General features: G+C 35.8%; 1 protein-coding gene across 4 annotated transcripts in view; it reads right to left on the bottom strand.

The window, feature by feature from the left end:
• Positions 1-594: 594 nt before the first annotated feature.
• JAK2 (Janus kinase 2) overlaps positions 595-13,504 on the bottom strand; it is a 61,227-nt gene continuing 48,317 nt past the window's right edge. For all 4 annotated transcript variants that reach the window (XM_026083636.1, XM_026083635.1, XM_026083637.1 and 1 more), the window contains 4 exons: positions 8,896-9,068; positions 7,538-7,655; positions 5,793-5,906; positions 595-3,576 (listed from right to left, as the gene is read on the bottom strand). In XM_026083636.1, the coding sequence (XP_025939421.1) occupies positions 3,469-3,576; positions 5,793-5,906; positions 7,538-7,655; positions 8,896-9,068 (513 nt within the window). In that variant the 3' untranslated portion in view covers positions 595-3,468. The remainder of the gene's footprint in view (positions 3,577-5,792; positions 5,907-7,537; positions 7,656-8,895; positions 9,069-13,504) is intronic.

Here is a 13,504-nt window from a genome sequence, read left to right as displayed (position 1 = left end):
AGTTAACATTTATTCATGTTTCCTAAAGAAGTAACATCTCTCTTCCCATACATTTCAAAACAGTTGGTGAAGTTCCTCAACTAAAATGCAACAACTAGAAGAAATTTGATTTCTAAAAGAATTTTTTTTTAAATAATTTTTATATATCTTGGTACAGTTATATTCATCAGGATGAACAGCAATAGTTATCTCAGCTATGGAAGCTTTTAACCAATACTGTAACTTTACAACAAATTGGGTTTCTGCTGATTCCTTTCTTTCTGGAAAGGTAACAGCTTCCTTAAAATTCATTCCTTCTCTGGCTTATTACATGACTGTTGCAAGGTGGTGTAATATATTTAAAAATAAATCTTGAAACTTGGCATATTCACAGTGATAGACAACAAACCATTATAATACTTGACAATACTTGTTTGCAGAGATTCTTTAAGGTACACTGTCCACTTACAGAAAAAGCCTTTCATTTAAATATTTTATTCTACCAGCAGTCACGTACGCATAAAATAGCATTTTTTCCACAGCAAATCACGGCATTTTGGTTAGCATATCAATTACACTAAAATATGAAAAATGGAATGTCAACTCAGGAAAGTCTTTAAAGCAAATAATTAATTTTTAATCCAAAGCCTGTATAATGTAAAAAAAAATGACATCATACAGTGCATATTTCAGTTTATGTGGGAGTTTCTGAAAAGCAAGTTTTTTTTTTTTTTTAAGTTGCTATATTTGGCAGTAGCCAATCTAGAAGAACTACTGCATTTTTATCCTCCTCAAAAATCATTAGCTTTTCGAAAAAACCATGATTCTGTCTGCTCTAGGACTTAAACGTTTACACTGCCAAGCGCCACACATCGAGTCCTAAGCACTACTTGGTCCTATTCACCCAACTGGGAACACTCAACCTGAATGATAAAAGTCCTTTGTACACACAGACTTGTTATAATGGGCTATATATCCCTGACCAATAGCACAAAATCATACTGTGGTGTAAAGTTATGGCTTTCTCTGAAATTATGAAATATTAAAGGAAAAAAAATCCCACAACACACTTAAAAATCATTTCCCTTCTGAGTTCAAGACTATATTATGCAATTGAATAGACTATGGAATCAGTCATACTGTAATAGAAGAAGCAAAAGACTTTTTATTCACTTGAAAAAATAGCAGACCGGAAGATCTCTTCATTGCATTACACAAACTTCCCTGAGATTTTTACATAAATTATGTTTGAATCTACTATATATTGGAAACCAGTTTGCTATTGAGTGTCATACACCACAAAATTTACACAGTTCCTGCATATGTTATCCCAGCTAAAATGCTGTTTAATGCTTTAAAGCTATAGTTTCTTTTGTTACAAAAAATACATACACGCAATTGAGACTACAAATGCAAATGTTTCTTGCACAAAATTTTAAATCATCAAAGTAACATATAGAAGTAGATTAAACAGATGTTAAGTTGAACAAAGCACTTTAAAGTTCTTCGCAGCTTAAAAACTGATTGTGAAATTACTTTAAAAAATTATCTATGCAAGTGTTTGGTGACAAGAAAACCAATAAAAGTTTTATTGAATGCAATGGCCAGAAAGGGGGCTGATGCCACCCTCACTACTTGGCAATCTCTCATATTTTAAATCTAGTTTTGCATGAGTAACTGTGGGAGAGAAACACTACAGTGGTACAAAACATTGCTATACTGGCACTATGTTAGGCTGGGTAAGAAATTTTTGTAAATTGAGGTAATCAAGCTTCAGATAAGATGGGTGTAATTACTTCACTGTGGGGCCTCCTTAAGATTGTGATTAACTGCTCTGTGTCACAGACTCACCATTGTGAATTAAAAAAAAATAACAATTAATTTTAAATACAAATCCGGATGTCAAGACAATTTTTTCAAGTTGTGTAGCCCCCTACTAAAACTTCCCTCAGCAAAAATTCAAGAAGAACAAGCCCTGTACCCTGCAAGCAATCATATTTTAAGAACAGGTAAAAATCAGATGATTTGAACTATTAAAAAAACCCAAAAAGTACCGCAAACTTTGATTTACTGCTTTGATATACGAGTGATTATTCCCCAAGTTTTATGCTTGGAAGCAAAACCAAAGAGCTGTCTTCCTCATGAATTCTTGCTAGACTTATTTTAAAAGGCTGAATTGTATGCTGTCAGTAATCTATTTACATAGCTCTGACCTCCTTCAAGCTCTTAGTATCTGGGATCATGTCCTTGCCCCCAGCTGAGCGTGGAACAATTGCACTTACATTTATTCTTTCCAAGTAATCATACTCTTGAGTTTTACCACAGAAAGAAACAGGTGACAACTTTGGGCCACTTCATTAAAAAATAGCTTTGGCATGGTTGTGACTGGCCACAAGCAGTCGGTTCAGGTTGTTGAAGGAAGGTATAAGGTGATCACCTTAACAGTGAACTGAGGAACTGGGAAATGGAGGGCATTTTCTGTATTTTTTTAATTCTGTATAAAAAAGTTTCCAATTTATAGATACATTTATCACTGCACGAAATTACAAAGATAGGAAGAATAAAAGAGCAGCATTTAAAAGGATCAGTAATACGTTTAGCATTTTCATATTCAGAGACAAAGTGAAGACATTGCCTTGGGTAAAGTGGCTTCAATGCTACTTGCTATCTCTGTATCTTCAAATACATACAGGGAACCTAGTATTTACATAAGATGGGAAGTGTAAAAAAAAAAGTGGATAACATTTTTGCTTTTTCATTTTAAATTAAAGTTTTCACATCATTTTTAAATTAAAGTTTCCACATAGATAAGTAGGTTTTCTGGCTTTCCAAATTAAGAACAATTTGCTCCCTTTCCCTCAAAATCCTTACAGTACAACACCCAGCCTATTATCTTTTGCATATATTGCTGGCCAATAACTGATTCAGACAGGCACATTAAAAATTGCTGAGTTACACAACCACTTTCATTTTGTTATACAGAGAAGCATTTCTGCATCAACAATGAAAAGTTATAAAACTGTATTAACAAACACAAGCCCTTGTGCAACACACAAAACAGGGTGCCAAGTCACTACATGTTCGGTGTGACTAGAAGTATATTCAGTGCATCTCCATTTCAACAAGGAAATGCACTATCTTTTCATCTCAAAAAAATCTCACCATATTTGTTAGCCACCTCTTTTTTTGCATTGCCAAGTAAGGCAAATAATGGTGTTGCTGACTGACCATATATTATATCATTATTTAGAAAAATAATTTTTCTCCCTATTGAGAATTTCAACAACATTTTCTCATAGTAACAAATACATCCTGATAAAGAAAACCAGCAGGATTCCTCATTTTGCAGGTTCAGATAGGATATTTGCCACCCAGATTTTACTCCCAGCAAAGGTAGGTGCACGTGTGTACATTCGTCAATTATACACGGCAGACCAAATACATTTTGTTTTGCATTCCAACATATCCTCTGAATGAGAGAGAGTTTTCTCATCCACCCATGTTGTCCCTTATGTGATCCACTCGCTGTGCAAGATCCCTAAAGGTGGGGCGCTGGGTAACATTATTGTTCCAGCATTCTTTCATGATAGCATAAATCTGGAGGAAAAAGAACAAACAAAATTGTTATCAAATAATTCAATACTGCAAATAGTTAATAGCTACTTGGAACTGGCCCAAAAAACATCCAACTTAACTTTATGGTTCCAAACAACTGTGGCACAAGACTATGCTTATTGTGGTCCTAAAATCTTGCAATTTATTTGTTTGATTTCAACAACATTAAAAAGTGAGGATAGTTTTGCTCTTCATAATCCTTCGTTATAAAAGGAGATGTCTTAGAATGGAAATTGACAGAACTAATTTGAAAGCTCTTAGGAACATTAAGGATTTTGCTAAATTTTTAGATTCTTGGTCTCACTTTCTGGAAAGCTCAAAAATGTTTAAAGTGACTAATGATTACAAGTCTGAACAAAGAATCAGATTTACAAAGACAGCAATTCTAAACTAAGCTTCTCCCACAGTTGTTTTAACATAGATTTCTCTACATTCTTATATTAAATTCTTAAGTCTTAAATATTAAAAGTAAGCCACAAATGTTACTGTGCAAACTAAACCCACTTCTAGTAAATGTAGATTTAAATGATTTTTGCAAGAGATTTCCATTACAGTAAGCATGTAGGAACCCTTTCCTCTTTCCCCAAACCTGTGCACAATACCTGATCACAAAACAGCTTGCCAACCTCTACCTCTACTTTTCTCACTAATTTAACACAGATTGTTCCCATTGTCACACACTTCCAATGACTTTTCAAATGTTGCTTAAAAAAATCTGCAAAACTCTCAGGACAAACACAGCTTTCAGTTCCTTATCTTTCAGCAAATCTGAAATTCCTACACTGACCTGAGTCTGAAGCAGCTTGTAAGCTACAGATATCTGGAAGATTTAAGATCTGTGATGACTGGCCTTTATCAAAATGGGAAGAGTGCAGTTTCTGACAAAAGAAAAACATTTCCATCTCGCTTTGGTATCTGGAGTAGTCAGACATCAAAACCATCACAGTGGCTTGGATACAGTTTCAGTAAAAATAAATAAATAAATAAAAGATTCCATGTTTTCCTATATAGGACATTCAGGTAATCTATGAAAAGCCAAACCTCTGCAGTTCAAAAAAAGAACTTACACTCATACATACAATACAAGGAAAAGTTACTCCAGAGATTTTTCCCTTGATTCCCTATAGCCTATTTCTTTCCCTGTAGCTTCCCTACCCCACCTGTACAATTCCTTCTCTTCTCTGCTAGACCACTTGAGCCTGATCTCTCCCCTGTCTCCAGTTTTGCAAGGATCACTTGAGTTATTTTCAAGTGTACTTGGTTTTAAAGGGATGCAGCAAGAGATCTCAGCTTTAAGTTATACACACGAAAATGCATTGATTTTACTAGCATTCTTTCCCTGCCAGTTCTCTTATCCAACCCTAACAGCTTGACTCAGGCTGAGGGGCACCCTGCTCTCGAGTAGGATATTACAAGACTTAGAAGGAGTAAGAAAGGATTTTTAAAACACCTAGAATATCTGCAAAAAAGAAGAATGCTGGATTAATTTGTGTGTTCTGAGGATGGTTTTACATATATATACAATTCAGTACCCATGAAAAGCATGTATACAAATCCAGAGGCCCTGAACATACAAAGACTGATGCATAGACTTAACTTTACATGAATGGGAGTCCCATAACCTGTAAGTAACTCCTTGCTGAGAATGCTTGCCAATAAAAAAACATACATGATAAACACGGGTATTACGGGGAAGAGCAAGTGTAGGAAAATAACTGACTAGGATAAAGGGTTATTTAAATTTTGTAATTAAATGCAAAAAAAATCAAGTAAATATTAAGGTTGTACGCTAAATGCTACAGATTTTAAAATAATGCACAGTTCACAATTTTAAATAAAAATCTTTATACAGGACTTCCATGGAACAAATTCTATATGCTAATCCCCTCATTGCCTTAATAAATTTACAGTTTTGAAATGGAAAACTGAGTGCACACCTACAGCAGCAGATCACAATAACCCTATGTCATATATTTAGAAAGATTATATTTTTGGGTCCTGAGGGAATGCAATCTGAATATTCAGAAAATGAATATGATTATACTCATCATGCATCTGATAAAACAGCAGCACAACTACTTAGGCTGTATAAACAGTGCAGTAATCCATGCAGGATTTGCACAGGTTTTGCATTTATCATCTATTCACCCTGACTGAACAGCTTTCAGACTTTGGTAATGTATTCTATAGTACTTCACCTCATCAGGGCATCCGTCTGGTCTTGGCAGTCGTCCATTGTTCTTCAAAAGCTCGATCAAATGAAATACAATCATCTGCCCTTGTTTATCATTGCCAATCATGCGCATGAATTCCTGAAATAGAAAGCCAACTATCATAAATAACTTTTAAATGAAAAAAAAGTTGCAAAATTACCACTAAGTAAGAATTCTTTATAAGAATAAATAAAACTTTAGAAATTCTATAAATCAAATAGTAGATGACAATGATAAAGTTATAAATAACAACAATGACAAGTCCAGACAATATATCAATAATTACCTACCTTCTATGCCTTTTTTGGTTTGGAAGAAAATAGGATGATACATTTGTAATTTAAAGTGATAACTTAAAACCTTCTAAAAATGTTGAATGTCATCTGACAGTTAATTATTTTTAAAAGGAGACCTTGACAGCTAATTCTAAAGAGCTCTCTGAAATATTAAAAAAACTTGATGCTTTGAAAATTCCTAGTCAAACAGAAAACAGCTAATATCATACTGATGTATAAAAAAGATAAACAGGATTTTTTAAACCAGTAATTTCAGGCCAGAAGGGGTAGCATAATTAAAGCCAGTGATTTGTCTAAGCCAGGCTGAGATAAATCTTTCTGTCCAAAATCATCATAACACAGAAAGTAGATAGAAATTTGACTTGGACTGCCAGAGATGAAAAGTGAATAAGGAAGTATTATTAACTGAAAAGAATTTCAAAGCATAACATAAAGGGATTTATTTTCCCTCCAATGCTATGTAAATTTTTGTAATGATGCGTGACATGAAAATGTAAAATAATTGTTGGTAGAATGTGTAAATGGCCAAAGTCAGGGAAACCATTAATTATTATAAAGAAGAAGTTAGTTAAATGGACTGCTTTTGTTTATTGGCAAAATAGACTTTTCTTGACACATACCAACAGGACAACCTAGCTGATGAAGTAATGAACTCACGTAAAATTGATTTATTTAAAGCATATACCATCTGAACCCAGGACTCACCCTACCACTTCCCATTTTATAATTCTGGAAGAAAAACTCCAGATATTTGCAATGTGTATGTTATTGTACAGGGAGAGCCACTCTTGTCTTGAGAGCACTTCCTTTATCTTTTCATAGTTGTACCAAAATACTAAAAGGTCAATGAGGTCAATGCAGCRATTTTCCAAGTGCATTTTTGCCTGTCATCGCTATTTAGCTTTCAAAACTACATTTGCCAGAGCTGAGACACTGGCCAAGGGTGACAACAGCTCCAGTAACTATGTAAGGCTCAACTGTCCTCTGGTACACCTGTTGAGAAATGCTATATATTAGCTGTAAGTAGGACTGTGAGTCTGCACACGTAGTAGTCTCTTTCTCTGTCCTGTGTAAATTTCTCTTTAAAAGGCGCCTGTCTACCATCTACAAAAAGCTACTTTCTTTCCTGAATTTCAATAACTAAGACTGATTAAGTTTTAAAAATAAGATTTTCAAAATTGTTTCAGAAAGTTCTAGGATGAATAGGATCTGCATAGGCTATTAGATAATTTTCCATATCTCCTTTACTTCTTATGGCTTAACGCTAATGCTTTTCAGCATGTTGCTTCTTCTAATTGAATGCTGCCTCACAAATACAAAGACCTCTCCAGAAAAGGATCAGTAAATATCTACCTATTTAGGGACAGATACAATATGTATCTTTTGAAAAATTCAAAAAAAGAGATTCTGAGAACAATTAATTTATGTACTTACTGCTGGTGGGCTTTTGCTCTTTTCAATGTAAGTGAAGAGTTCATACAGGACCACACCAAAACTCCACACATCTGAGGCCACAGAAAATTTGCTCTCTGTCAGAGATTCTGGAGCATACCTGCAACACACAGTAAAAGAAATATTATTCTGTGGTGACTGGTGTCTTTTTTGGTTCTGAACATATTTCTTATAATAAGATAGAAATTTTGTTATGAATAAACCTTCTTTGTTCATAAGCATTGGCACATTCTCATTTCCTTCACCTTTGCTAGTAACTATACTTTTAATATTAGTTAAATGAGATTGAAAACACAAATCAACTTCTACAGAAAGTTAGTGATAACTATATCCAAGTGTTTTAACAGAGTTGCAGATATTCTTCCTATCTGTAGTGTGAGTAAACAAGACTTTCATGTGATAAGGCATGGAAAGAGACATTCTAGTCAGCAAAGATCCCTCCATCACCTTCAGTAAACCTTGAATTGTCTCTCATGTACTTCTGGCCTTAAGTTTTACCACTCCCCAAAACATCCATTGTGATGCCATTTTAAATTATTTTATTTTATCTTTTAAATGTCACATTTTAGAGGGCCTAAGGCAGCTATATGACCTAAAATAACGCATAAAGAATTGCATTTTCTTATCAAGACAGAGGAAATTACAGGATTTCATAAGGAACATTCCTAAGGTACTTTCCTAGGTCTTAATTATGAATACACAGTATAGAGGTGTACACTCCATGTTCTGAATGCAGTCTACCAATCTCCACTTCATAAACCTTCAGTCTCCATTGACCACACAGAGCATTCTTTTCCATTCCCAGCTAAGATAGGCCTATTGGAGCATTATTGTATTTTGGAGTAACTTGGACCTTCTCTGGAAACTCAGTGCCCAAATTCAGACACTTACCTGAATGTTCAACCTAACACTTCATCCCTGCTAATTATAGTCTGTGCTATTTAACTCCACTTGGTCAGCAGAGGATCTAACTAACATAGCAGCTAGCAGATAAAAACAACCTGTTTTTAGGGGCCTGAAAGGTCCAAAACTTTGAAAGGGTCTTGGAGAACAGGCCCTTTTAAGTTTCTCTTGTCTCTGAGTATCTTTCCTGTGGCATACTATTTCTTTTAAATAGCTATTTAGGTAATTTTTTAGGGGTTTTTTTGTGTGTGAAAGTAAGTTGAAAAGACCACATTTATATATTGTTTTGTAAAGTCAAACATAGTTGCTCAGCATTGTGAAAGTCACATGCACAGACTCTGAGTTTGCACTTAGGAATTCCATAATATGCAAAACTATTGGCTGAAACTGCAAAAGTGAAAACATGCCATGCTTTCATATACTGAAAGAAGACTTACCAAAATATAGGGCTTTCTCCAGGCTCTTTTACTTTGTAATATTCCTTGTCTTGTGGCAAGACTTTTGTCAAACCGAAATCTCCAATTTTAACTCTGTTCTCATTCTCCACTAAGATATTTCTGGTTGCTAAATCCCGGTGAACATACCTTTTAGTGCCCAGATACTCCATGCCCTAAAACATAAAGATCACAAACACAAGAGAGACAAAAAGTTATTGCTACCATTAAGTGGCTACACTTTCCCTGAAGGGGTAATTGAATCTCAAAGTTAAAACCAAACAGAGGCCGTTACCACAACTGCTGGGCTTGAAGGGTTGTCTTCTCTGAGGAGTTGTTCTTATTTTTTCCAGGTGCAGGAACCTTCCCCAACTGAAATGAGCTAGACTGAGCACCTCTCAGAGCTAACAGCATTTTTTTGATTACATAGATGGGTACTTGTTACAGCTCCCTTTCTATAGCCAAATGCAGTTTGAAGGCAGTAGGCAGAGGGAAAGGAAAAGCTGGGCTAAACTACTTGTACAGTACAGTGCAGATGAAGCCCATCCTATCTGACTACTCATTTCACTTCTTTCTTCATTTCCCACATCTCCCTTCTGAGTGCTTTATCAAACTTTATTTTATGATTCCTTGAATCCCATAACTACTCTGCCTGATCTGACTCCCACCTGTGTGTCTTCCTTCTCTATACTATTATTTGCTAATACAGTTCTGCTTACAGTTTTATTTTGTGTTACAGTAACCTGTAGAAATGTTGGCCTGAAGCCACATCATCTTTTCCTGATGCTGACCTGTCGATATAGATGTCATTCTTTTTGCTATCAATGAAATGGGGAGTAGGCCACAGTGTGGAGTGAGAACAAAACTGAGGTAGTACAGCATTACAAAAAAGAAAGTCTTGCTCATGCAGTAATAAATGATGGAGAGAAGATGAAACTACAGTGTTAAGAGGTGCATGATTCTCACACATGAAAGGAAACAAAGCAGGCTCTCAGATTCATTATTTCATAAAAAGGCATCTCACCCCAACACAACCGAAGAGCAGTAAGTGATGCTCTAGGATTGCTGAACTCAACAAAAGCTTTGGACATCAACATTGTACTTGTAAGGTTTCTTTTCTTTAAGTGAGAAACCTCAAAAATAGTACAACTCAAGAGTGCAACCTTCATCTCAGATTGTTACTCGTACCACCACTAGGTGGCATCGCTGCTTAGTTGCAACATCCCATTCTGTACCAGAGTTTTAACAGAAGTTCAGAAATGTCCTATTCTCTACTACTTGCTTAGTTTTCATGACTGTCTTGAAAAATATCAAACCTAGGTTTTTCAAAGCTAGGCTCCTTGTTTTCAGACAATCAGCCAATGTAAATGCAGTACCTTTTTACCACTACTAAATTCTGTACTGAAAACAGTCATTAAGTTTCTTTGATGAATAGTAATTTCACAAGTTTTTTTCTGTTACAATCAGTATTTTCCAGGCTCTTAGAGACATTTAATTGGAGTCATGCACATTTTGTGAGGAAATCATATCCTGTGGCATTACTCTAATAATGCAGTTGAGTTTAATGATGTGATTGCAAAGATTTCCATCATCTATATTCATGCTAGCTGTGGAAAAAAATGGCTAGGAACTGCCTTTAAAAAAAAAAAAAAAAAAAAAAAGGTTTCCCTTTTACATTACTACTGCCTCAAATTGCAGGTGTTCCCACATATACTCCCCAGAGTTCTCCAGCATGGGCTCCTGAAGTGCTTTAAGCATGAAGAGATTGAAAACTAAATTTACTCTTAACTTCTTCTCCTACCAGCCAGCATTAAGAAAATACAGGGTTCCAAAAGAAAAAAAAGGAACATCCCAAAATCAGATATGTTGAAGGGAAGTTCATTTCCTTATCTGTCCCTCTATTGCCAAGATTCTGCAAAGCTGTATACAGAGCCCCGTTGCTTGCTACCACAAAGATGACAGCTGCAGTAATCAGCAGCTACAGAAATGTCACTCTTAGTAAATGCAATCCCTGAAAAATGCTGCTTTTCACAGTATGAGATACGCACAAAAAATGTCATCTTTAAGTCAGGATCCCTTTCCCAGGTTAGTAGCAAGGAACTAAAAACACTGCAAGGGAGCAAAGAAACACACCCATCTCAACCCACAGATACAGGTACACATGCACACTTTGATTTCTTTCTCATACATTTGAGGCAAAAGCAGAAAGATGGAGAAAGGTTTTTGATTAAAAAACTAAACACAATGACAGAAATGCAAAGCAAAAAGGAAAGAGATTTGAGATGCTGAAAGAAAAGATCGCAGGAGAAGTGTAAACAGATAAAAGAAAGGGGGGAAAAGGGTAAGGTAAAAGAAGACAGGAAAAGTGTTCAGATTTCATTTTTTGTGATTGTAACATTACGTACTGGCTAAATTTTTTTTTTAATATGTCATAAAATTGATGTGCATTTTGTCAAACTGAAACAGTCAATTTTGAAGACTTTTTTATTTCTTAAAACAGGATTTTAAACTAAGCATAAGACTACTAGCTCTTTGAGGTTTCATTCACAGTAGAATTCTGCATTAGGAAATTCTGTGAGGAAAAATTAAATTGTTTTGTACCAACAGAATACTGCAGCTGAGAGTGAAATCAGAGTGCTCAATTTAACCTTTGCTATGCACATAGCACAGCAACAACAGTGCAAAGCAAATCACATACAATGTAATTGTTAGGCTTTGCTTCCCATGAAAGTCAAGAATAGGTATTTCCTTAAGACCAAGTTCTATACATGGACATTTCCATACTGTGCATATCCATGCTTTTGTTACATGAAAGCAAAAAATTTTTCCAGTTAAGTATTTGTAGAAAGCTGTTCTAGCTCCATTCCTCTTGGTTGATATTTGGAAATTCAGAAGCAGTGCATCATCTGCTATTTCAGTTCTTCATCACCATCCTGTAGAGCAGCAATATTTTGACGTTTGATTTTTTCTAATATATGTAATGATCTTTTTCTTGGTATCCTCTGACCTGAGTTCCTTTCCCAAAATTTCTTTGTGTTCTTGTACTACCTGAAAAGACCAAAATCCACCTGCCAATCCTCCTGCCAGATGACTCCATCTCAGAGAGCCAGGGTCCTGAGAAATGTTGCCACTGATCTTCCTTCAAGCTTTGAATAAAGCTTGAGTGTAAACTCAAACTTTAGAGCTTCGTATCAGAGTGAACAAGGCAGGTATCTTCTGACTCTTCAAGTACTAGTTGGCAGAGACAGCCACAAAACAACACAGATGAATAGCTGCAGCCTTTGCCTTTTGGAAAATCCCTGTTACATCTTTATTCTATGAAAGATTCACTGCCACCTTCCTCATAGGTGGAGCTGGGTTTTAGACCCTTCCCACTCCTTGCTTGAAAGGATATTGTTTTCAGTCACTTATTGGCACTGGTAACAGCAGTTATTTTGTTGCAGAAATAATACTTAATTTTTTTAGACTTGAGACCTAAAAGAATGACTTCTTGTTTTGGACCCATGGATCAGAGGGCTTTCTGAGCCCTCTTTTGTTGGGTGGTCATGAGTTCAACCCTTCCTCTTTGTGAAGGGACAGAATGGTGAACATTTTGCATTTTGCAAGCCCACTGCAAGCCCACTAAGGAGGCCTTGCTGGAGGCTTCCCATGTGATCTGGCACCTCCTTGTTTCTTGCTGCCTTTCAGTGAACCACATGAACAGGGGAGATCAGCTGCTAAAGGAGCCCACAGCCTCCTTCTGCATATGCCACAGGTTCAGTAGCTAAAAGGTTTACTGAGTCACCTTCAGTTTCAAGCAGGGACTTATCAAGCTCTGTTCACCAGATACAAGTTTAGACTTCCTGGAAAAGATCTTGGATTTAGCACACTGTCTCCTGCCTGATTCTAGTCAGGTCTTTTCTATGGATACTACAGAAGGAAAATCTGCTGCTCTGAATGTGGCAGGACACAAGTTTACTAGATGTGGGCTACTGAAGAATACTCAGTAATGGTAACTTACTCTTTCCATTTCTTCGTTGTGGAACCAAGGAAAAAGTTTAAAATTATTTCAGGTAAATGTCTTGAGGGTTTAGGGCTTTTTTTTTTTCCTTTTCCTTTTTTCTTTTTCCTTTTTGTTGGAACTACCAAACACACAATAAAGTCTAAAGTGTCCATAGTTTCTCTTATCTTAAGCATAATACTAGAGTAAGGCTAGGGAAGACATAACCCCATCCACAACAAAGATCAGATGACTGCTTCCCTTTTTGGAATTACATGATGGATGTTTAGAGCCAAGCAGTAAGACTAGCAAATAGTTTATTACAGCTTTGGGCACTGCTGGGGCCTCTAGCTCTTCATGCAGAAGTCTGATATATGCACCTTTGCTCTTTTTACTGGAACAATTAGCTAATATTACTTACATTTTGAAGTAAATTTCTTAAACATATCCATATGGTGTTATACTAGGTTTACAGCTGAATGCCCAAGTCTTGACAAAACAGTTAATATATGATGAACAACTTGCTTAGGTGAATATATTAACTCCTGCAAAATTCCATTTAAGTTGTCATTAGGAGAAAAGAGGTTTTAATTCTTCTGACTGTAAATGTAAACTAAATGGACCATAGACTAA

This window comes from Apteryx rowi, unplaced genomic scaffold, assembly GCF_003343035.1.
Source record: "Apteryx rowi isolate R43461 unplaced genomic scaffold, aptRow1 scaffold_61, whole genome shotgun sequence".
Taxonomy (NCBI): Eukaryota; Metazoa; Chordata; class Aves; order Apterygiformes; family Apterygidae; genus Apteryx; species Apteryx rowi.
The sequence above is the reverse complement of the archived record's forward strand: the minus strand, read 5'-3'. Positions and strand labels throughout refer to the sequence as shown.